Source organism: Astatotilapia calliptera, chromosome 17, assembly GCF_964374335.1.
Source record: "Astatotilapia calliptera chromosome 17, fAstCal68.1, whole genome shotgun sequence".
In the NCBI taxonomy this organism is placed as follows: domain Eukaryota; kingdom Metazoa; phylum Chordata; class Actinopteri; order Cichliformes; family Cichlidae; genus Astatotilapia; species Astatotilapia calliptera.
In genome coordinates this window covers 5,574,007-5,599,987 of record NC_137438.1, presented here as the reverse complement: position 1 = coordinate 5,599,987, position 25,981 = coordinate 5,574,007, and the positions used below count along the sequence as shown (strand labels likewise).

Sequence of the window (25,981 nt, the reverse complement as noted above, 5' to 3'; positions counted from 1 at the left end):
TGACATTTTTAAGTGCGTTTTCAAAACAGCAGTACATTCAAATAACCGATTTCCTACGAATGTTATCGTCACGCAGCGAATAGGTTATTTTTGACAGATTTTTTTCTCCATTCCGACTAACGTGACGCTGATTCATGACTTCTAGTCGCGCTGATATGAATGGACTCAGCAGCTTATAACACCGTCGAGTGAACACGGCTGTGAATGAAGCGAGCAGGCGATTAAGGACGAGACAAGTGTGAACTCTTCCCTTGTTTCCTAAAGGACCTGGGTGTTCCACTCTCACCCATCCCTCACGTTTCTACTCCCCCCCCCCCCCCCCCCTTGTAAAAAAAACAGATAGGGGGGAGGAGGAGTCGGGTGAGAGGGAAAAATGAAGTCAATTATACGACACCCCGGCTCTCCTAACCTCCCTCCTCTCCTTCTGCTACTACTACAGCTGGTGGCTCCTCATGCGCCGCGGCGTTGCGAAGCCTTCACCGGGCACACCGGCTGCAGTCCGTAGGCATGTCGGCTGGGGGCTCTGACGGGACGGCGGAGAGGCCAGCAGGTAGGGGCTCCGGCTTGACGACGTTGTGGTTATTGTGGGTAGCTTAGCTTTGCTTCTTTTTAATATATTCTTTGGGGCAACTACTTTTCTCCTTCAATTAGCTGAAAAAATAAATTAAGCACTAGTGGTATGCCTTCTTCCACGAATTAGTTCTGAACTTCTTTCGTCCCTTGACGTGTTTTTTCTTTAACGGCAAGTTAGGTTATATTGAGTGAAGGTTACTTAAAAAAGAACTTTACAGAGACATTGAGGACATTGAGAGCAGACGACCTCACAGCGGCAGTAACGATAACACTTAACCGAGTGGCAGCAGTCGCAGTAGCCTTGCTGGACCAGCCGCTACAGTGCGTCGCACCGGTGTCTCGAGCAGCTGGCACCTGCCTCCTAAAACCGAACGCGTCGGCTGGCAACGCGCGTGACACCCTCTCCATTCATTCCCGTACTATGTGGTGCTCGTTTCCAGGGAGGGGGACGCGAGCGGAGGGGGGAGTTTTGTCGGCGAACTTCACACTCACGATAAAAACACGTCACTGTAACCATGACGACGACTTCATCCCAAAAGCCCAGAAATACTTTTACACTTTGCTAACAAGCGGTTCCTTTGCGAAAACCCGGCGTCTTCTCTAAGCCTGGTGCTGATATTAATATTTGCCTAACTTTCACCAAACTGGCCTCGAGGAGCTTATATTGTCACGTGGTTCCTCGAGATTTGCCCCCCCAACATTCTTTCTCGTTCAGCTTCTTTCAGAAACTGGGTCAGTAGAGCAGTAGAGCAGCTCTGCCTTCGGTGTGCAGCAGAGGGAAGCAGTCGCTCCCTGCCGTTTCCGAGCCGTACCAAGAAGCACAGAGGAATGTCAGCTACCAAACCCTTCAGTTCAAATAATGCAGACTAACGGCGGGATATTAAAACACAAAGGGGTTAAACCATCACCGGAACTTTTTAAAAAAAGTTGAACCACGGTGGTCGAAGTGCTAACATTCTGGTAAACACAGTACAATGCACAGGAGTAAATCATTACAGGGCGTAAATACGTCTGAAAAATATGTTTCAGTGCTAGCTACATTCATGGAAGATTAGTTCAAATCTAGGTATTGAAAAGAAATCATACAGTTTATACAAAATGTGCAAAGACACTTGATGTAAACCCCTTACGTTATTTAATTCAAAATACAATCTAAAATTATGACGAGAATATGAAAGCTATTGTCAAATACCACATTAAAAGTACAACTCCTGAAAACGAACAAAAAGTAGCCTCTTGTTTAGATTAAATGGCAGGTCTGTGAATGTATCGCTTTTCCCCAGTATGATATTTTGACAGGAACAGTAGGTAACACAGGTGTTACTAATGACATTAGTGATATTCTGTTTGGGTCAAAGCCCTGGTTAAATGGATTAGTAACACCTGTGTTCACTTGTTATTTTCTCTCAAACTAGCCACTGTGAGTAAGGTGCATTATGTATATGTGAAAACTAAAATTTTCACTTTTCAACAATGAAACTTTAGCACCCAGAATTTCCAGTTGGGTATTTTCTAAAGCATTTTCCTTCAAAGCTGCCTTGCCCTCCTTTTGTCTTTCGTGCTCATGAATATGCATTTGGCCCTTTGTTGTTTTACAAAAGCTAATCTTAAGTACAGCCATTTGGGTTGCAAATGTAACATCACCATGTAAATAGTGTGGATAAACTTATTTCATGGTAGTAAAACTATTAGCTCTGTGCTAAAAGGCTATCACAATGACAACATGCATGAAAATATAAAGCCCTCTTAAGCCATACATAACCCAATTTTCCTCTGTAAATCCATATATTTCAAATGGTCCTGTCAGTATTTTAAAGTACAGCTGTTAGCACTGTAATCATTTACTGTAAATGTTGAAACCATCACATTAACTCTCTACCCTAATCCCACACAATCTAGCCCCTAAAATGTTTAACTACACACAACTGTTACCAAACTTTTAAATACAAGATTTCATCTTCAAACTGATTGTTACTGTTAGGCAGTTAATTAAGTAAGTATGTTTAAATGGGGTAAATGCAGTTCTTAAAATACATGTTCAAAATACTTTAATACTGTGTGATTTGCTCTATAAATACCTCAATTAAAGAATCATAGACTCAGATATTATTTTGTTGTGAACATTTTTTTGGTAAACTGTACCTTGACCTCAGTATAGGTTAAAAAACGCATGCTTTGTAACAGAATAGCCCCTGTGCCACTTGTAAAAGAATATTCTCTTATTGCAAAACATCCTTAGCAATAGCATGTACTGGTTTTAGCGGTTGTAGGAAATTGTAGGTCAGTTGACCAGAAATAACCCAGAACATATTGCACTGTAACTGTAGGATTTAGGGCTTGACCTTTCTGCATCCATCCAAAACTACAACCCTGCTATTATGTTATGTTACCAGAAGTACGCAGAGACACTGAGCCTTGGAATAATGTGACATTTACTTTATTATGCACATTATGAAATGAAATGCAGTCCAGTAAAACACCTCTGCTATCAATTCTGATTCAATAAAGCTTCTACATTTTCAGCTTTTGTCATCTAAATGAATGTAATGGGTGGTTATTGTGTACTGAACTGTATAACATCTAAACATGGTTTTAACAGGGTTAACTAAAAAACAACTGGGGCACTATTAAATCAAATGGGTTTAATTTCTCAAATGAGTAAAATTGTGTAAAGATACACAAAAGGTCGTATTTATCTGTGCAGTGTAATAAATGAGTGCCTAATAACCAATTTAAACCAATCACCTTGCTCTTTGTTGTGTAAACCAGATAGTTTATAGCAATGGAAAAATTACGAGGCATTGAGCCACAGAACACACCCTTCTTTACAGGTTCAAAAGACCACGACTGATACATTCATGTCCTGCTGCTGGTTGAAAATACTGAAGTTAACCTTCAGTATTCAGCTGAGATAGAAGGTGGTGCTTTTTTCCCCACTTGTCATCATTTTCCATGTTTTTTGTGTCTTTCTGGTCATTTTAAGTCTCACTGCATGTATTTTTGTTGTGTTTTTCTACCTCTTTTTATTAGTTTTGTGTATTTTAGTACTCTTTGTAGTTAACGTTTAACTGGAGTTATTCTGTGTCTTTTGTTTCTTGTCATAGTGTTGTGTCTCTTAGCAGTCATTTGGTTACTCTTTATAGTTATTTCTGCTTGTTCCTTCTCATTGTATATCTCTTTGTAATTAACTCTTTGTAATTAAATTAATCATTTTGAAGTCCTGTGTCATTGTGTAGTTGTTTAGTGTCTATCTCTACTTAACTTGTGTTTCTTTCTACTTATTTTACATTTCTTTGTAGTTATTTTGTTTCCCTTTTAGTAGCTGTGTCTTTGTGGTAATTCTCATTAAATTTGTGAAATGTCAAGTTCAAATTTGAATGGAATCAGTCTATTGTGAATGAAATGTCATCAACTATTTACAAGTTCAAATAGTGTCAAATATTTTAAGGTAACCAAAGCAACAACAGTTCCTTTCTTTGTTCTTAATAACAGGCAGTCATTCAGTCACTTGGTATGAAACTAAATTGATCAAGATATGCGAGAAGTGATATTTTTAAGTAAATTTTGTTTTCCTTTGGCTGTCCTGTTAGGATTGCCTCCCTTCTGTGTGGATCTCTGTTCATTTTCTGTGTGTACCTTTTTGTCCTGCCTCTCCCATTCATATTTTCTACACTCTAAAAAGATTAAAGTTCCAAACTCGTCACGCTTAGATCCTTATTCTAATGACATAACATTAGTAATTTACCCCCCCCCCCCCCCCCCCCCCACACACACACACACACACACACACACACACACATAGCAGCAAATATTTTAATTTCAGGAACTGCTGAATTTGAAAGTGGCCAAAAAGGAATAAAAAGTGTTCAAACGTGTTTGATTTATTTGTTTTAAAGATATCACGTCCTCTTGTGTGATGTTTTTGACCTCTGGTGTGACAGCCCCTGTACGTCACACTTGTGGACATTTTCTGAAAGCACCTCTATGTTTTTGTGCCAGCATGGTATGGAAAACCTGTCATTACTAGTTGGTAAGATAATTTGTATCATATCTATAATTGTGTTGTTGAAAGCCGCATATTCTGAGCTTAAGTGCAAAATCCCAGTTAGTGTTTGGTGTCAGTATGTTTAGGTAATGGTGTCATCACAACTTAAAAGCCTTCCAGTAGCTAGTTATCTGCAAGCCCCTGCTGTCCACACAATTAGGGCTACATTTATTTTTTGTTTATTTGTCTTATGTGGGAGAGTCATCGTTTTTAGCTTATCAAGAAAATGGCTACGTGTTGGTTTATAATGTATTAAATTAGAGTAACTGTGCTACTTTAATTGGTGTATTATAGTTTTTTTAGGGTATCAACAAACTAAATCAGGCCATATACAAACTTTTTCCCTCAACCGCAGGTAAGACCCAAATGAAGACTTTGAGAAAAAGTGATCCTTTGGTGTGGGTGGTGTAGAGCCAGAGCATACAAAAATAATAACAAAGAACTCAAACATAAATCACACCCACAAAAAGAAACTGTGAGCTCACAAAAGACCCCAAAACATCCCCACCTCCAAATACCTTGAAGTGATTCAAGTGGTACACTTAAAGGTGGAGAAGTACATGTAGGTCATAACATGCTTACTCTGTTTCATACTGAGTTACACTCCTGTGCATTTCCACCACAGGTGGTGGCCTGTGTTCCTGCGTTTCTGTAATATGGTATGTCATCTGCTACCCTGCAGGCTGGCTTGGCCTCTCATCAGTACTCTAGTCACGACTGGTGCTCTCAGCTTGGGCGTGACTCAGTGTTGACCATCTAGACGTGCACTTTGCACCGATAAAAGCAAGGGGCATTGCTTTAAATATGACTTGGCAGTGCTGGTGCAGGTGGCAGGAGAACACATTTCTTGACTAACAAAGAAACGGGGAAAAAAAGTGTGTGGTGCAGCAACTAGCAGTGAAAAGCCATGGTGGGTGGAAGTGAGAGCCTGCAAGTGTCACTCCCACATTTCACTTTTGCGTCAGTGATGACCCACTAAACTCCTCTGGAGGGATTAAAGAAAATGATGTCAATATCATTAAAGTTCAGTCGGGCCCTGATCTCATAGTAAGAGTTTTTGTTGATAGTGAAAGCTTGCTGTGCTTGTTAGTGGGACACATGTACGTGAGAAAAGGGTCACTGTGACAACCTCTGGGTTTTCTGTTAAAAATAAACTTTTATTTACAATATATATTATTGTACTTTAAAGATTCAAACATAAAATGGGTTTTTTGTTCAGTTTGAGTATTGTGCTATTTGCTTTTCTTCACCTAGATACGTGTCTGTCACTTTATCAAAACATTTTTCCTCACAAATAGATGTCATACTTTATAGAATGGGATCCCCGAGTAAGAAGTAGGTCAGTGTTACAGTATTATATAAGCATTAGTGAATACAATGGGCCAAACCCTATTTACTCTCACGTGCCTCTGAAATTCACAAACTGCAGGAGTGCATAGCATGGGGGTTTGGCGCCATGTAACGGCAACTTTTAGCCAGTGCATCAAAAGTTTGCCTAGAAACAGAATGTGTGTATGAAAATTGGCAAGAAAACAGGGCAAAATGGGAAAAATAAATGAGCTGTCCAGCTATAAAATTGTTTTTGGGTCAGCCTTTAAAGTGAGCATTCCTGGCTGAGATTTCAGCCTTCAAAAATACTTTCCGCCTGTTAATGCAGAAAAAATTATATGAGTCATTCTGATGGTGCTCGTTTTCAAAAAGACAAACAATTTGTGTATGTTCAAAAATATAATTTGTAAACAGCAAAACACAGTAAAACAGTTGAGTTTGTTAACCTTCAAAACTCAAATTAAGCATTATTTATTCACTCATACATGTAGATGAAAAAAGTCTTTAGCCTACTAAATAAAGTCTCCTCCTTTTAGTCACATACCACTGATATACCAGATACCTGGGTGATGATTTTTGACTGTCAGAATAATCTCAATGTGTTTTTTAAGATCTTTAATGGTATTTTCATTTGATATAAAGTCAACTCATTAAAATCAGAAACCCCAGCCTCCATTCATTCATTCATAGTGTAAACAGAGCAAGCGTTATTAGAAAGATCAAGGTTGTTGTACTGTGTTCATTTGTAGCTTCTCACATCACTGTGGTGATTGTTTTCATGTATCAGATCCTGCTCCAGAGGATGAAGGGCCAAGCCAAGCAGGCTCCTTGCTGCCAGCTGTCGAGCTGCCAAGGAAACGAAAGGGAGATGTGGAGGAGAGGTCAGATGCGCATGTACAGTAAGAGCAGTGTTATGTTGTCTAAGAAGAAAAAACAAACTCTGAGACATTTCACTCTTGTTTATGCCTGTAGCTAAAATTATATGGTACAATGTACACAAACTAAATGACGCACCGTTTGTCCAACCGATCTCACAGGCAAAGCCTTGACATCCAAATGGACGATGACCTCAGCAGGTACGTTGAGTTGTCCGCTGTATCTGCATTGAGTTAGACCGTGCTGAAAAAAGAATTTGATTTTTGATGCTTTCATTTGCAGATCTGAAGGGGAGGATCAGCAAGTCAAAATGAAATGCTTCAGGTGATTCTATTTTTATATCAAACGACTGCGCCGTCTGTGGCTTTAAAAAAAGTCTCATGTAGCTTTCCTTGGTCTCATTTAGTTTAAGATGTCAGCTATTTAAAACCCTAATGACTTAGACAGTCTTAAAATAGCTCCATTACAATTTCCAGGTAATTATTTTTCCCCCCAGAAAAGACACAGCAGGTAGTAATGTAGCTATGCATTCCCCTTTCAAGTTCTAAGATACAGACTGTCTGATGGCTGAATGTGCCTACAGGGAGCCTCACCGTCAAATTGAGAAGCGGCGGAGAGACAAAATGAACAATCTGATTGATGAGCTGGCTGCCATGATCCCTGCCTGTCAGCCCATGGCTCGAAAGCTCGACAAACTCACTGTGCTGCGGAAGGCTGTGCAGCACTTGAAAGCCCTCAAAGGTACTTCTTAACCCACGTGGTGATTTAAGTGGTCAGTGATGTTGATTTTTGTCACTCTAAAAGCTCCCCTGCTTTCAGCTGGGATGGGCAGCGCCTTTTCAGAAACCACCTGCAAGCCTTCCATCCTGCCTCACGATGACCTCAGACACCTTCTGCTGAGGGTATGTCCTCGTACGTCTGTTTCATTCACGCTTTTATGCTTTTATTAACACGTATTTCTGTGTATCTACCAGGCTGCCGATGGTTTCCTTTTAGTCGTAAGTTGTGACCGGGCGAAAATCCTGTTCATCTCCGAATCCGTCTCCAAGATCCTCAACTTTAGCCGGGTGTGTTACCCTCCCACCACACGACTTGCAATATTCATTTACTGGTTGCAGCTCTCTCTTTTTCTGAATGTTAGCAAAATGAAGATGTAAAAGTACAGATCGGTAAAACTGAACAAAGTACCTCACAAAATTTGTAAAATAGCTAGGTCCTATATTATACATATAGGACCTAATTTTATATATATATATATATATATATATATATATGTATATATATATATATATATATATATATATATATATATATATATATATATATATATATATATATATATCACTGAAAAAAGAGGCTGGCAAAAGGTTTATATAGAATGCAATGTTTCATTGTTTTCATGGACTGATGTTATCTCCAAAGTTACCTGCGTTATAACCAAGGCTATTATGATATTAGATTTTCACTACGTGATTGTTGTGGCTCCACAGTAGTTATTTTCCTAACATTAAGGATCGATGATTTGGAAACATAAATTCCTTGAATCAGGAACGGCCTCTGGTATATAATCTACACTGAATATGTGAGGCAAGTGAAGAGAGTCTGGAGCCGTAACAATTTTACACTAATATCAATATTAATCTATCAATATTATATTATTGATAGAATATTAATATTTCACTCTTTAGTTGTCAGTACAGTCAGTGTTGGCTATTGCCAATGCAGTTAGTTGTATATGACAACACCTTCATGGTGACCATTTATATTCACATGTACTGTCAGGAATTGCTTTTTAAAAACAGGTCATTAAATGACCTTAAATTTAAAAAGATGTAGTTTTTAGTTGTGCAGTTGCCCAGCATCAAATGACAGGTATAGTAACATTTAGAAGATGAAGAGCCAGACATTTCCCTCAGGGGATGGTGGAGCCCAAAAACAGAACAAAAGTGGATTGAAGTGGATCTGCATTCATCACCAGATAAAGGCTAATGTTGCTTCCTGTTTGCAGTAAGTGTTAGTAACCAACCTCTTGGCTTTTGTTAAATCAAGGAAACAATATGAAAACTTTTTTTTTAACCTTTTGGACGCTCAGAGTAGAAGTTTTATATTTTTATTATTATTATTATTATTATTATTATTATTATTATTTTTAGAATAAATTCATTTGTAAATGTTCCACACTATCCACAGTCCTTTGTGGCTGAACTAAATCTTTACAACTCAGTGTTCACATAAATTGTTGTTCAGTATGAAGCATTTTATTGATGCTCTGCTGAAGACTCAGCACTGCAAGTAAAAGTTAATAATCAAGGCAATGCCCTGATGTTTCTGCACAGCTATTAATCTCTAAGCTTTGATACATTTTTGAAAGTATCTCTGTAGTGCATGCTTTGCTCTACAGTTTCAACTTTAAGACTCACTGTGTGCAAGCAGAGAGGAATGGTGATTAGGAGGGATAGCAAAGAAAAGCTTCTAAGAAACGAGTCCATGTCTGCATGGCAGTGGATTATGTACAAGGAGATAACATCACTGAAAGTGAAAAAAAGGCACAGCATGATTTAGCTGCTAATATACAGTGTATAATGGTTGGCTGTCACTTCCAAACAAAAACATTAGAATAGCAGTTGGGTGGGGATTCTGTGCTCACAGCCAAGGCTGTGTACCAATGATATCAGCCCTTACTTAGACCATACAGAGCAGTGGAAAAAAGTGCATTTAAGACTAAAACTTTATATTTCGCTCTTCTTTTCCAATCACCTCTAAGTGGTCACAGCAGATGGCTGCCCCACCCTGATCCTGGTTCAACTGGAGGTTTCTTCCTGTTAAAAGGGAGTTTTTCTTTCCCACTGTTGCCAAGTGCTTGCTCAAAGGAACTTGTCTGATTTTTGTTTTTTTTTCTGTATTATCGTAGGGCCTTTACCTTAGTGCAACTAAAGTGCCTTGAGGCGCTGTAGTTGTGACTTAGTGCTTTGTAAAAAATTAAATGAAATTGAATTTACTAAACATTAAAAAGCTGAGTAAATAGATGTACAACATTTGTATTCACAGTTGGAACTGACTGGGCAGAGCTTGTTTGATTTCATCCACCACAAAGACATCAACAAAGTGAAGGAACAGCTGTCTTCGTCAGAGATGTACCCTCGTCAGCGTCTTCTTGATGCAGCAAGTAAGTCCACCGGAGCTCCAGTATTGTGCAAATGTCTTGAGCCACACCTCATTTCCTTATTTCTTCCAAGGAGACAGTCTTTCTTGTGATTTCTTTTCAACATGGTCTTGAGTAACAGTTCCTCTCTTTTTTGCTAAAGCTGATAGTTTGAGCTGGGTCAGGTGACCCTGAACCATCCCTTGGAAATGCTCCCATAGGCACTGTGCACTTCTTCATCACTCGCCTCTTTTCAGTGTCCACTGTTTATACAATACTGCAGCATGTTATTATATTTTTGTCTTCTTTCTCCCTTTGCACTGGGTCTCTTTTCTCCTCTGTTTCTTTTTTTTGTTTTCCCTTCAATTATAACTGATTGCAGCACATGGCTGCTGTTCCCTAAACCTGCTTCTGCCGGAGGTTTCTTCCAGTTAAAAGGGAGTTTTTCCTCCCACTGTCACCAAGTGATTGTTCATAGGGGGTTGCTTCATTGTTTGAGTCTCACCTAGAGTTTTGTAGGGTCTTAATCTTACAATATAAAACACAGTGAGGTGACTTTTCTTATGATTCTGCACTATATAAATAAAATTGAGTTGAAGCAAAACAAGGAACTCAGTGTGCTTAGGTGAGGTGTACACAGAGTGACAGTGTGTATGCAGACAACTTATCAGTCAAGTTGGAAATTGTATTTTTAGCCACTTTGTTACTAGCACCCTGATGCCAGTAACAGGGTAGGAAAAACCACAAATTCAGTTGTTTTTTTTTTAATTTATGAAAAATAGCAATGATAACACAATTTAACAGTCATCAAATAGTATGTTTGCACCAACCAAGAGCTATTATTAGGCGTCTCTGACATAATTTCACATATCCTGTCATGGTGTGCAGTGTGCCTTAAAAGAAAACTGAGAAAAACTAAACAAGTGGACAATATGAAGCAATATAAAGGAGTGCCAGCCCAAAAAAAACTATCTACAGCAGATGAACAGTATCTAATTGTCATGTCATAAAGAAAGTGATCACAAGATCTTGACATAACTGATCAAATTATGAATATAGACAAGAATCATAAAAAAAAAAAACAGAATAGGCCAGATTTTTGTCTGATTAGGAAAATCTGATTGGTTCAGTTTCTAAAATTTGCTATATTTTGTTTAGCATGGTAAAGGCGTCAGTGCAGTAAAAGCATACCTGAACAGAAAAACATACAATAAAACTGAAACAGCGGGGCAGCCGGTGTGTTTGTGACGTGGTCCCAAGTGCAGACATGGAAGGAGACGGTACTGAATCTTAACAAAAAATGTTTATTTGGCCAAAAAACATGATTACAAAACAAGGCAAAAATGAGCAGGGCCAAAATTTAAATTAAAACCTAAACTGGGAAAAGCTAGGCTGTGGAAACTATGACAAACGAGACATGAACATGATTCTGAGCAGGAGTATGGGAGTAACTCAGCTTACGTCATGTTTATTAGTAACTAGTAAACATGACGTAAGCTGAACAGAATCATGAGGTACCTGGAATCAGAGGAGGGAAAACAGACACACCAGCAATGAACAGAGGGAGACAGAGGACTTAAATACACACAGCTGACACAAATAATCATGATGCCACAGGGGAAGCAAAACTTAACACACTGAACATGGAAACAAGACTTTCAAAGAAACATGGAAACATGGAGAGACATGAACTGGGACACGCAAGCTTGACACAAAATACAGAGAGAGGGAGCGAGAGAGAGACACACAAGGGGAACCTACACAGACGAGATGATAACACATGACAAACAGAAAAAGACTCATAAACAAGGAGACATGGATGATAACATAAACTAGACTGAAACTCAACTAAATCCTGACTAATAATAACAACACAAGAACTTAACATTAATGCAATCTAACATAAGAAAAACTAAAATACAAAATAAACTCAAAACCCTGGGTCACAGCCCAAAAATGCTATCAGTCATGGATTGCCTTCCCCTGAACCTGGACTTTATGGAAGCAGTATGGGATCAACCTAAGAGAAAAAGGAACAAAAGGAAGCCAACATCTAAAGGAGAGCTTTGAACATCAAGAAGCCTGGAGAAGTGCTCATGAAGACTAAAGACGGTTGACTTCAAAAGAGAGTTCATGCTGTGTTGAAGAATAAAGGTGGCCATGTCAAATATTGACTTTCAGGCTTGTTGGAACTGAACAACCTTTGTTTTTGCCTTATATGCTTTATTTTCATGCAAGTTTCCACATTTCAGTTAATTGCTATTTATTTTCTTAGGAAAATGTAAAGGAATGAGTGGTGGCTTGAGTGTTTTGCACAGTAGTCTGTATGAGATGATGTTTAGAAAAACAGAATAAGCACTACGTGTCCCAGTCACGAATGTGGTCCTTCTGTGTGCAGCTGGGGTTCAGGTCCAGGTGGATGCTCCTGTCAGAGCGACCCACTTAACCACCGGAGCTCGGCGATCCTTCTTCTGCCGCATGAAGCACAGTCGACTGACAGAGAAACACGAGGACAAACACTCGCTGCCTACAGCTTCAAAAAAGAAAGGTGGGTTCAGTCTGGAGGTGGCACGACGTGTAGATATGAAGTATCAATTAATAATCGACGTGCTGTGAATATGCTGGTGAAACATGAAGGCTCAAGCAACTGCACCAGTCTAATATTGTTGCTTATCGAATTTAGATTCAGTGAAGACACACACACACACACACTGGCTCTATTCATAGCTTCAGACAGAGCTACTTTGGAGTGTCTTGTTTATCTTGCGCTGCTCTGATGAGAGCGCTTAAGGTGATTCAGCTGCGAGAAACAGCCCGAGTGAGTTATTTATTGAATAGACTGAAACTGTTCCACTTTGTATAAACGCTCAGGTTCAGTCCTGGTCCTGCAGAGCTAAAGAGATGAGGAAGAGGTCTGAAGATGCCTACCAAAAACATTATATATTAAAATAAAATGAATTAAAATATATGATATGTTATATATATATATATATATATATATATATATATATATATATATATATATATATATATATATATATATATATATATATATATATATATATATACATATATATAAAAAAAAAAAACACCCAGCACGCCCCTGCGGGCGGTTTATCCTTCAAGCTCGGGTCCTCTACCAGAGGCCTGGGAGCTTGAGGGTCCTGCGCAGTATCTTAGCTGTTCCCAGGACTGCGCTCTTCTGGACAGAGATCTCCGATGTTGTTCCTGGGATCTGCTGGAGCCACTCGCCTATCTTGGGAGTCACCGCACCTAGTGCTCCGATTACCACGGGGACCACCGTTACCTTCACCCTCCACATCCTCTCGAGCTCTTCTCTGAGCCCTTGGTATTTCTCCAGCTTCTCGTGTTCCTTCTTCCTGATATTGCTGTCATTCGGAACCGCTACATCGATCACTACGGCCGTCTTCTTCTGTTTGTCTACCACCACTATGTCCGGTTGGTTAGCCACCACCATTTTGTCCGTCTGTATCTGGAAGTCCCACAGGATCTTAGCTCGGTCATTCTCCACCACCCTTGGGGGCATCTCCCATTTTGACCTCGGGACTTCTAGGTTATACTCGGCACAGATGTTCCTGTACACTATGCCGGCCACTTGGTTATGGCGTTCCATGTATGCCTTGCCTGCTAGCATCTTGCACCCTGCTGTTATGTGCTGGATTGTCTCTGGGGCATCTTTACACAGCCTGCACCTGGGGTCTTGCCTGGTGTGATAGACCCCAGCCTCTATGGATCTTGTGCTCAGAGCTTGTTCTTGTGCTGCCATGATTAGTGCCTCTGTGCTGTCTTTCAGTCCAGCTTTGTCCAGCCACTGGTAGGATTTCTGGATATCAGCCACCTCCTCTATCTGCCGGTGGTACATACCGTGCAGGGCTCTGTCCTTCCATGATGGTTCCTCGTCTCCCTCCTCTTTCTTGGGTTTCTGCTGCCTGAGGTATTCACTGAGCACTCGGTCAGTTGGGGCCATCTTCCCAATGTATTCTTGGATGTTCATTGTCTCATCCTGGACTGTGGTGCTGACACTCACCAGTCCCCGGCCCCCTTCCTTCCGCTTAGCGTACAGCCTCAGGGTGCTGGACTTGGGGTGAAACCCTCCATGCATGGTAAGGAGCTTTCTTGTCTTTATGTCAGTGGCTTCTATCTCCTCCTTTGGCCAGCCTATTACCCCAGCAGGGTACCTGATCACGGGCAGGGCGTACGTGTTGATGGCCCGGATCTTGTTCTTACCATTCAGCTGACTCCTCAGGACTTGCCTGACCCTCTGCAGGTACTTGGTGGTTGCAGCTTTTCTAGCGGCCTCTTCATGGTTCCATATATATAGGAAATCAAGCACATGGAGTGAACTTAGTGTTTTTGCCCTGTCTAGTTTGCATGTTGGGGAACTAAAGAAATTATCTTATTAAAATTTGGTGGAGAGTGGATGAGAGTGGCTTTTCTCTTCACATTTTCTCTTGTTCTATGGAGCTGCTTATTAAGCTACTAATTCTCTAGATACTTGTATGTTTTCACATCAACAGTGACTTAAATAAAGAAACAAACATGACTGCATAAAGACTTTTTTTTTCTAGTCTTAGATGCCACAATTTAAAACATGTTGTTTTGCACAGTAAGTAGGTCACTGCTAGCCATTGTGTAATCACCAAATTAGTAGCTGGTCAAACTCTGCTAACTGTGCAGCAGAAAATGAAGCTTTGGTACCACTCAGTGGAAAAACCAAGCAACTGCCTTACAGTCCGTTACAGCAGCGGTCCTCCGGCCTCTTTTGTTTTGTTGTATATATCTGTATATATCTGCGACACCTTAAAGGCCGGTCTGTGAAAATATTTTTGGACATAAATCGGTCTGTGGTGCAAAAAAGGTTGGGGACCGCTGCGTTACAGTCTACAGTACATTGTAGGCTTCAGTATGATTTTCCCACTTACATTCTAAAATAATTAGGAATATTTTAATGTTATTTAGTAGCATTATTTATCCATCAATCTATTTTCTTAACTGACAATCTGATTTACTATCATGAAGATCCTGAAGCACATCACAGCTGTCATAAGGTGAGAGGCAGGGCTCACTTTCACTCCTGCTTTATTTTAAGTGTATACAACTCTGATGTGCTGTATCTTATTCCTGAGTGACATGGATTTGGTTTATGTACCAATATTACTGAAACACAGGCAGTCATGTGAAGAGGAAAGCACACCCTCTTTAACTTTTGTGGTTTTATATATCAGCACATAATGCAAAAAAGCCCATTCGCTCTTTATTGGTTGCCGAAGCAGTGTGTGGAAAAGGAAACACACTCTGTGATTCAGCAGCTTGTAGAAGCACTTTTAGCAGCCAATGGTTTTCTGTGTGACTTCATCCACGTCTCACATTGTTGTGGAGGAATTCTGGCGCACTCTTGTTTCTAACATTACTTTAGTTTACTGAAGTTTGCAGGCATTTGTTTATGCACAGCCACAGCATTTAAGTTGGGTTGAGATCTGGTGATTTTTTAAAATCATATCCTGATACATAAAACCTTTGATATGAAAAGGAGACGGGAGGATTTCTTGTTCACATGACTGTGAGTTACACTGTTAAGCACTGTTCTCATGTTTGCTTTTTCTTGTTTAAAAGAATCCACATGAGAAATTCAGAAGTCAAACCTCTCTTTGACAGGCTTACTGTCTGAAACCAGAGGAACTGGCCAACCCAGTTTCTGGTTTTCTGTAAAAAGCTTAAACAAATATGAACCCACGTGTTGAAACTTAAACAATACCTGTAGATTTTTGTCTTCAGGTAAGCTGTAACGGCAGCTGTGAATTAAAGCATGTTGTTTTTATCTAACATGGAGTGACGTTTGAAGGAGTAGCTGCTTCCTCATGTTGCCTGAAAAATAAGCTGGACTGTTGAAACCAGGTCTGATTTTATGTTCTGTGCCACTAAATATACACAGTTCACCCAAAACACAATCTAACAATACTAGAAAGGATATTATATCATACACACGACTTGTTTTCTACCTGCAGACACTTACAGATTCTGCACACTGCACTGCACCGGGTACATGCGGAGCTGGCCGAGCAGCCAGCTGGACTCGCTGGAGGCCGACGCCGACAAGGAAAGCTCGACCCTGACGTGCCTGGTGACCATGTGCCGCCTCTACTCTCACGCGTCCCATCAGCCTTCCAAAGACATCAACGTCAAGCCCACTGAGTTCGTCACTCGCTGTGCGATTGACGGCAAGTTCACTTTTGTAGATCAACAGTGAGTTTCCCCTTTCTAACTACATTCATGTGCACCATGTATCTTTCCGCCGTGAGTCATGGATTTGTTGTGCGCACGCAGTTCTGCTGAGAAAAGAATGGCAGAGGCGTTGCGTGGTGTGGAGGCCTCTGAGCGCAGCAGTGTGAGATTTGTCGGTCGGACTGTCAGTGGAGATAATCATTTCTGTGTCTGCCGTTGTTTCTCAGAAAGACCTGAGCATCTTGAGGGCATCACGTGAAAATCTCTTCTCATTTTTTGGGAAGTAATTTCACAACACAAGTATAGTGAATCACTTTATTAAATGAATTACCCATGTGTGTGACTGATGAATGTTACATGAGAGGCTTATTTATACTATGCTAACACTTTATGATAAGGGAGGTGAAAACTTTCTTAGTTGCCGAAGAACGAATCAGGAATGCCTTAATGAATACTTACTATAAAACAAGCCAACATCTACTTCAAAGTACCATATCACCCTGGCAGAGCCTTGACTGACTGCTGGCTTACTTGAATACTTACTAGAGTATTTAAAAGTACCCTAGCTTTCAGCTGTCAGGCCTCTCTTCTGTGACACCAGCTCCTAGTTTGGATTCAGAAGACAGACACTGTCTCTCCTTTCAAGATTAGACTTAAAACTATAGTTCAGACTGGATCAGGTGACCCTTGCTTAGTTATGTTACAATAGGCCTAGACTGCTGTGCCTGTGAGGCACTGACTGCTTCTTCTTTTTACTGTATATGTTTATACACCATCTAATCATTAGTTATTACTAATTACTATTATTAATTACTCTGGCTTGGCTCTCTTCCACAGTGTGTCTTTGATCTGTCTTCCTACCTCCTCTCACCCCCAACCAGATGGCTGCCCCTCCCTGAGCCTGATTCTGCTGGAGGTTTCTTCCTCTTAAAAGGGAGTTTTTCCTTCCTGCTGTCACCAAGTTTTTGCTCATATGGGGTTGTGTGACTGTTGAGGTTTTCTCTGTATTATCGTAGGATCCTAATCGTACTTAAAGGAGCTTAAAGCGACTGTTTTTGAATGAAATGAACATATGCTATTTCAGTGGCGTGTCAAGTATGAATTAGTTCATAACTGTCTGGAAGCTAATCTCCCTGTTTCTTCATTAGCCTTCCTGATCAAAATGTAACCATTTATTTATTACATATTATCCAAAATTCCAATCAATTTCAGTCAGATTTATTTGCAATGTAGCAAATAAACCATCCACAAATATGACATAAACCCATTTGTGTTTAATGGCTGAATATTTTGGTTTCATGAAACATACATTAAATGACATTATTAATAGCATTTTTTAGACATGAAGCAAAGGAAAAGTCATGACCAGAATCACAGTTAGTCTTTTCTCAGATAGTGGGTGACAGATCAGCTTTGCAGGACGGTTATTGGCCCCCTAAGTTTTTCCTGAAAAAAGGATTTAACAGTCTTTGCTCTGTGGTAAGATAAAATGGACTGTATCGCCAACAAACAGCACCACACAGAGGTTCCAGCATCATCTCCTTCACTAATGTGGATTTGTGATTCATCACTGAACATCCACTTCATCCACTCATCCACTATCACCCCGTCTCTGTCGTCACTGTAACCCAGTTTTCTGCAGTTATTTTTTTAAGCTTTTCTGGATGTAATCACATGTCATTCAGCCCATTTCTTCCAGTTGTGACGCTAACACAGACGCTCGTTTCTCTACTCTGTTTTTCATTTGTTTTGTTGTCCATTTTCGAGGCATATTGCTTAATTTTTCTATTCTGATGCTTTGTTGACCTCCGTCTAACCGTATCTTTTCTTTCTATTATCTTCTAATTTACTTTTACTTGCTCTAAATTTTAGGCACAGGTGAACTGAATATGAGTATCTAAATATGATGATTACAGTCTCAACAAGGCAATAATTGTAAAGACAATCATCGCGTAACTGCATTGTTACCCTGGAATACAAAAGTAGTTGGTAATTTTTGAGTAATGTTTAAGTTGTGTGCTGTTACAGTAGATCCTCCACAGTAACTATGAATCATGACTCTTTTTGGCAGCATAGAAAGAGGAACATGCTAATGAATAAATAGTTAGTGGAGGGGTTTTGTGCAGGGTTTGGATCTGGAGCTATTAGGAAAGTATTAACTACAGCCTGTCCAATAAAGGATTTTTAAGACCAGTGCCTATATTGGTTATAGGTGATTGAGGAATTTAATAGGTTGCTTTTTTTTTTCCGCCCAGATGTACGAAACATAACATTCCCCTAACATTCATCCACACTCTGTCCAGCTCTGATCCGATCAGTTGATCGCTGGATTTGTAGTATTTGAAACACATCTTGGCAACAGGGAAGTGGCACAGTGCCCTCTGGTGGACAAACTGTGTAATGCCAACATTCATATCATAGCTGAAGGTTGTTTTTTTTCCTATTTCTCCTTTTTAAAATGTTAATTTATCGGATATTGCTGATACCACTAGACTGCAAAATACAGTAGCTAATAATTAAATAGAGCAATCTATAAGCTCTAGTCCTAACGAACAACTTTGTTAGCGATCAGATTGCTCCTGATTCGTTCTTTGTTTGTTTGCAGGTGACTAAGCAAATTTTCGTGTCCCTTTTTGTGAAGTGTTATCTATTCTGTATTTGCTTTGGTTCCATTTCCCTCTACTATTTTTAATTGGCACAATCCTGAGAGGCAGTGAAAGAAGCAAGACCAGAATCACTAAACTCCATCTTTTTCCTCTCTTTTTTTCCCTCAGAGCCACAACCGTCATTGGTTATTTGCCGCAGGAAGTTCTCGGCACATCCTGCTATGAGTACTTTCACCAAGATGACCTGCAGCACCTTGCAGGAAAGCACAGGCAAGGTAATTAGCAAAGCCACAACTGATGCCAAACTGAATCTATGCTAAAATAACTGTAGCTCAGTTTGTCTTCAGGTCAGAAGGAAAAGAAAAGGAAAGCGCTTGTAGTGACTTTTTTCACTTTGCTTTGTGATGACATGTGTCAAATCTCTTGGCAGTGCTTCGAAGCAAAGAGAAGATTGAGACACAGTGCTACAAGTTTAAAACAAAATACGGCTCCTACGTTTCCCTCCAAAGTCAGTGGTTTAGTTTCACAAATCCATGGACCAAAGAAGTTGAGTTTATCGTGTCTTTAAATAGGGTTATTTCGTAAGTACCAATTGCTGTCGTTTCAACTTTATTGTTGCTCTTTCATATGCACCGTGCTGCCGTAGTAAAGCTTTTAATACAACTCTGTTCTGGATGAAGCAGTTAAAATACTCCATTGCACCAACAGGGGGCCCGGTCACACAAAAGATGAGGAGGAGGCAGGCAGCTCAAAGGCACTCCAGGGTAAGAGATGCACACAGAGCCGTGTATTCACCGTGCTGTCATGTGTCTTTTTTGTCTGAGCTTTTTTTTGTCCTCCTGCCTTAAAAGACGACATAAAGCAAATACCAGTAATTCCCGGCTTCTCCAGTGGCACCGGCACAATGATCTACGCTGGCAGCATTGGGACCCAAATCGCAAATGAGCTCATCGACTCCTACAGGTACAGTCTGTCAACTCTCTGTTTGTCAAGGCTTGATGAATTTAAAATCATGTTGCTTTTCTTCGTAGAAAGGCGTCATATTTTCTGATAGATGCTCCAATAAATCTGAACATTTGGTACAAAAACATCCAGAATAACACTGAAACCCCGTTTGTGATAAATCCAGTGTTTTACTTACCTGGATGATTGAGCATGCATCAAGACCCAATGTTTTATAATTTTTTTGACAGGGTGAACTCATCTCCATCAAGCGGAGCTTCGAGTCCGTTTGGCCCAGCCCAGGAGAAATGTCCACTGGTGTCCCCACAAACCAGCAGGAGTGTGAGTGACCTAAATAATAGGACAGGCAACTTCCCCACTGTTACTAACAGTAACCATGAAGCACCAACTGGAATCAGTTTGCTTGGTGTGCTGCTGGGGGTTAATTTATTCATAATATTTCATCCTTTAGTTTATAGTTTTTGCCCTTTTTTGAACTTCTGGCACTTTTTTTTTGAAATCCTGAATCTTTACTGTTTGGATTTGGAGGAATGGTGCGATTCGTTTTCCGGTGAAACATTAGGAGTATTTCTCATTCTGGTTGATCATTTTATGGAAATTTGGATAAACATGCCATTTTAATGGGGGCCACCTTACAGCAGGAAGGTTCCTGGTTTGAACCTCGTGGTTGGCTAAGGCCTTTGAGTATGGAGTTTGGACGTACTCGCTGTGCTTCCTCTGGCAACTTCAGCATTTCTCTCAGAGTAAATAAACCTGCATGCTTGGCCACTTAGTGGCCTAAAGTGGGCCTAAATTCAATAAGCAGTTTGTAAAATGGATGAATAGATGGCTGGATGGTGACATGGGGAGGTCCGATATTGTGATTGAATTCACAATAACACTTTTATAATTATCTAAAGTATCAAGATTTGTCAGTATGCCATTACTTTATATAATGCAAAGCTCTGAACTGTACTTCCACCACAGCATCCTCACAAGGTGTATCATCATCCCCGTAGACAAGAAACTCTTCAAATGTAGGAGGAGATGTGTGTGAGAAAGAGGAAAGCAGCTTGTTTTCCTGAGTTTAATTACACACTTCAGTGGAGAAAGGTGAACCGCAGGGTCCTGCACGCTGTTTTAATGTATAATGGCTTGTTGCAGGCATCCTGCAGGGAGGACGCAGCAGGCAGTTCATCACAGTCCCAGTCCCAGTCTGACTCAAGGACGGCAGCAGGGACGAGCAGCTCAACTTCTGAAAGCGCAGGTACTGCCAGCAAGACCATCACAAATACACTCTGTTAACAGTTTCTGTCTTTTCTTTTTCCTGTACTGCAGTCTGCAGTGAAGGACGAGAGTAACTGAGCACCACTTTATATTTTGTATTAGTAAATACCTCGGCTGTTTATGGTGTGCATCCCACTCGTGATTTCACAGCTGCAGGCCAAGAAAAGATGTAAGCAAGCAATCCAAATTTAGGCAATACAACAGCAGTTTATGGATAAACTTCATAAAAGCAGAATATACTGTATACACATGCACAAAACTGAGGTAAAGTCAGTGAGTGACACATTTAAAAAATGTAACAGTTTCTGAACTGAAGCTTCATCACTTCACTTCCCAATGATTTTGCCTCTGTCTTTCCTTAGAATAAAAAAGGATGCTAAAGCAGTGAAGCTGAAGCCAGTGTCTTCTGTAACTTTGCCAAAGCAAAAGAAGCTAACTGAAACCAGCTAACCTAGCAGCTCCCACAAGCTAATGGTAAAATGCTACTTTAAAATGAGCATTTTAATTAGCAAAAATGAGCAAACTAAAATTATTGATGAGATTTTTGGTCATTATTCAAAAAGAGTAACATATTATTCATTATTATTATTTTAAAGCTATGCATTATGTTACTTACATCACTTATTAAATTATGTTAGCGTTGCTTAGAGATGCTTTGGCACATAAAAGTACATAAAATAAATAAAAGCTGGACACAGAGCCATGTGCTAGATTGTTGTTGTTGTTTTTTTCATTTTTAAAGACAACAGCAGCGTAAACCAGTCCAGACAGCAAATATTGTTTCCCACAGCAGTTGTACTGTAGGAACATTTCCAGCCCATCACTGCTGAAGCTCAGGCTCCGGCTGCTTGACTTGACGTCACTCTGTTCTTTTCCGCTTACCGGACACTGTTAAAGGTGTTATTTTTTTCTCAGATCTCATTTTTTGTTTTGCTCGTGTTTCACTCAGGCGAGCCCGCCCAGCTGGACCTGGACAGCATGGTGGTGCCAGGCCTGAGCAGCTTCAGCAGCGACGAGGCTGCCATGGCGGTCATCATGAGCTTGCTGGAGACGGACGTGAACATGGGTCAATCAGGGGAGTTGGAGGATTTACACTGGCCTTTCTAGAGGGTGCTCAGACTCTTGGCCTCGCTCTCTCTCACAGCTGAGAACTAGGCAGTTCAGTTAATTCTGATCTGCCTGATACCTGAACTGGCCTTGCACAATTGAACTTACAGGACTTGTACCAAAAGTCACAACATGTCAGACTTGAGGACCGCTGAACAGGAAGTGTACAGGAAGTGTTGTGACTGAGATTAGCCTGCGGGTACTTCGTTTTTGCTTGAAAGAAGGTCTGGTTGAAGATCCCTTGGAGCCTGCGGTGATACAGTGTCTTCCTTAGTAACACTTGTGCATCCTGAATAGGGGTTGGAGACGAGACCTTCAACAGCAGGGAAATCTATTTGCTCTGCTGCCCTTAGTCACCAAGGCCACCAAGGTCTGAAGGAGCATAGAAGTCCTGTAATGTGCAGTGCTGCTACAGAAACCTCAAACACTGACATTTGTGGAACCTTTGGTACAGTTTTAGGAATGACTTGTTTTTCATACATTGTCTGATTGTTCAATTTTTTTATCGTATGTTAAAGATTCCCATCAGACACATTTTAAGTAAAAGTAAAAAAAAAAAGAAAAAAGAAAAAACTGATGAGTAAATTGCTGAAGAAGGTTAAAAAGAATGTGTCCGTTTTAGCTCCTTGATTAAAAACTGCAGCTAAATATGTACAAATCAGGGCACCTCAGTCCTTGAACAACCACTACTGGTTCAGCTAATTTTCATTTTGGACATGCCCAGCACAGCCACGCAGTGTGGGGTGAGTTAAAAACACTGTGTCACATATAAATACTGTTACCTAAAATTCTGCAGTGATTCACAAATGCCAAATTTTTGTAAGATCGTAATTGCAGGAGAAAAAAAGTTAATCACCTTGTAGTTTCTCTATAAAACAAACCCCTACTGCTTAATTAGTATTATTTAAGTATTTTGTGAATTCTTCATTCTCCATCGCACTTCACAAACCTGTAGTGGCAGTAATGGGGTGAAGAAAACAACACAAACTAGACACTAGACAACAGACACTGCTGGGGACATGCAGATCATGGGCTGTATTTGATAATGGACTATCAGAATTGCGAGATTGCCAAAGACACCCAGCGCTTGAATCACACGTACTGTATTATTTAAAAGAAATTGTGTTCATTCCTAATCATTTGTATACACAAATGATCCAGAAGTGTGTCTGATTTTTGCTTCTACTGAGCTAGCCGAGCACTTTTGTCACCTAATCAGACCACATGAGCAAAGATGCTTGGTTTACACTTAGAGACAATCAAAGAATTATAACAATAATGTGGTTAAAAGGTTTCATGTTATTATCTAGCACAATCAACACACAGATTCCAACTTTGACATTTAGCTAGCAATGGGGCTACTAGCAAGGATCGCTAATGCTACGAGGACCTACGAAGGGAATGTGTTTCAAGGAGAACGCTTTACTTCAGGACTGTTTTTATTAAAATAAATACTTGAATATTGAATACTGTTTACAGTTCTGATTGCTGAATGAATGGTAGGAATGGTAGACTCTGTAGTCTTTATAAATTTCTTACATATGTCTGACCACCTGGTTTCTCATTTAACAGGAAGAAGCTAAACCCTAGTAATAAATCAGCTTCACATTTAACAGTTTAACCACACAAAACAAAGTTGTATGGCAAGAATATCATGTGGAAGTGTGACTTTACAAATCACAGTCATGTATTTACAGTTTAGAGAAATGTGATTACGGCCTCCTTGTAAAAATCCATAGATTAAGTAAAAGAGAACACAAAGAAAACAAAATGCAAGGGTGTTTATATTCAGTATGTAACATAAAGCTGGTAAAATCTATGTTTCTATCATGAATTAACACTAAAGGATGAAGTTGAAGTCAGGCTGTAGTGTTTGCCCGTTAACAGAGACGTTCTAACATGATGCTAACGTGATCTCTTGTACAATGAACTCCTTTGAGGAGCCAAAGGACTCTGAGGACAGATTTCCTTTGTTTTGGCCCCAGAATATCAGCATAGAAATGAGCTGTGATATTTGTGTAGTAGAGCCACTCGTGAATAATCTCAACATTGTAGGTAGCTCAGATATACTGTCATTAGCTGTCAGAGGTCAGAATGCAAGCGGACGTTTAGATTTGAGCAAGAGCTGTAGCCACAGTCGTTACCGAGCTTACTCTGAGGTTACAAGAGTGAAAGTAAAGGTGAATTTTAGTTTAATTTGCAGTGACTGGCCTCAGTATAGCTCATGTAGAGTCTGGTTATACCACTGGTTCCTCAAATCTTGAAAGTATAATGTGACTCTGTTGCCTTGAATGCATGTCGCATCTGACGGGGTTCAGTTGGAAGTCATGAGTAAGACGCTCTTTTTGGCTTTACAAGGAAAACTCACCACATACTTTTGCCATCTGTGCCATGTGAAATGGACACTGAAGCATGATGAACATGCCCTGCTATCAAAGACAAAGTGTCTGATGTTTGTATGTGATAACTGTTGTCATTGTATCTGCTGTAACAGAGCCGAGGGGGAAGACTTTGTCAGTAAAAGAGCATTTTTAAGTAATTGTCCCAACAGTTTTTTTCATTTTAAAATTAATGTCTTTATTTGATACCAGTGCCAAAATGGTTTTCGCACAGTAATTACATCCATGCTTGAAAGTTTTTAAAGCATGAATTTGCCAATATGGTGAAGACAGTGAACTATTTAATTCATTTTTAAAATAATATTAATATACAACCACTTACAAAAGGAGTCAAATCTCACAAACAACACAGATAATGATGTCATGTTATCCATAGAGTTATTCCATTAGACATTTAAAATAATTGCTTTACAAAGAAGAGGAAGCAAACAACGAAGAAAACAACCAATAAGGAAAAGAGGACGTGAAAATGAAAAATTATGCTCCATTTTTAAGAAAAGCTTTTATTTTTAATATAGAGAAATTTTTATGTAACACATTAATTTACAGTTATGTATAACATTTAATTATATAACATGTCAACTACTACTTATAAAAATATTAATTACCAACAACATTATTAACGTATGCTGTGTAGGAGACAACTGGCACCAAATTGAAATGAACTATTAGAAAAAATTTAAAATTTTTGTGTGACATATAGATGTTGTCTCAGAACAAAAGCAGATAATCATTAATATTATACTATTAGGAGCAGTTTTGGCTTACAGGAGCAGATTTAGATATGTTCAACCTTGGTTCAGTTCAATATGAACATCGGACACAAGAAGCCTGCTTCCTTTAACACTGGGATTCTTATAAATGGCAACTATTTTTTTCTGTCAATGCCTAAACTTCAAGATAACCTTAGATTACAATATAGCTAGTTTTGGTTCATTTTTTATGTTCATCTCTGCAATAGATTTATATAATATAACATAATATAACATAATATAACATAATATAATATAATATAATATAATATAATATAATATAATATAATATAAAAATGTATTTATCACGGTGGCACGGTGGTTAGCACTGTTGCCGCACAGCAAGAAGGTCCTGAGTTCAATTCCACCATCAGGCCGGGGTCTTTCTGTGTGGAGTTTGCATGTTCTCCCCGTGTTTGCGTGGGTTCTCTCCGGGTACTCCGGCTTCCTCCCACCGTCCAAAGACATGCAGCTTGTGGGGATAGGTTGATTGGATAATCCAAATTGTCACTAGGTTTGAATGTGCGAGTGAATGTGAGTGCGAATGGTTGTCTGTCCCTGTGTGTTGGCCCTGCGACAGACTGGCGACCTGTCCAGGGTGTTCCCCGCCTCTCGCCCTATGACAGCTGGGATAAGCTCCAGCGCCCCCCGCGACCCTGAAAAAGGATAAGCGAATGGAT

General features: G+C 39.8%; 1 protein-coding gene across 3 annotated transcripts; it reads left to right on the top strand.

Annotated features, from left to right (window-relative positions):
* The first annotated feature begins 326 nt into the window (after positions 1-326).
* LOC113018387 (basic helix-loop-helix ARNT-like protein 2) lies at positions 327-24,689 on the top strand. Of its 3 annotated transcripts, none has more exons than XM_026161454.2 (17): positions 327-550; positions 6,735-6,846; positions 6,985-7,023; positions 7,106-7,147; positions 7,407-7,564; positions 7,643-7,725; positions 7,798-7,890; positions 9,872-9,989; positions 12,364-12,513; positions 15,992-16,229; positions 18,983-19,089; positions 19,245-19,395; positions 19,523-19,578; positions 19,666-19,777; positions 20,008-20,098; positions 20,921-21,023; positions 21,993-24,689. In XM_026161454.2, the coding sequence occupies exons 1-17, from the start codon at positions 508-510 to the stop codon at positions 22,148-22,150; spliced, it is 1,854 nt and encodes a 617-aa protein (XP_026017239.1). In that variant the 5' UTR covers positions 327-507; the 3' UTR covers positions 22,151-24,689. The 3 variants fall into 3 exon arrangements, with proteins under 3 accessions (XP_026017239.1, XP_026017240.1, XP_026017238.1); XM_026161455.2 differs by having other exon boundaries at positions 330-550; positions 6,735-6,828; XM_026161453.2 differs by having other exon boundaries at positions 330-550; positions 6,976-7,023.
* The last annotated feature ends 1,292 nt before the right edge of the window (positions 24,690-25,981 follow it).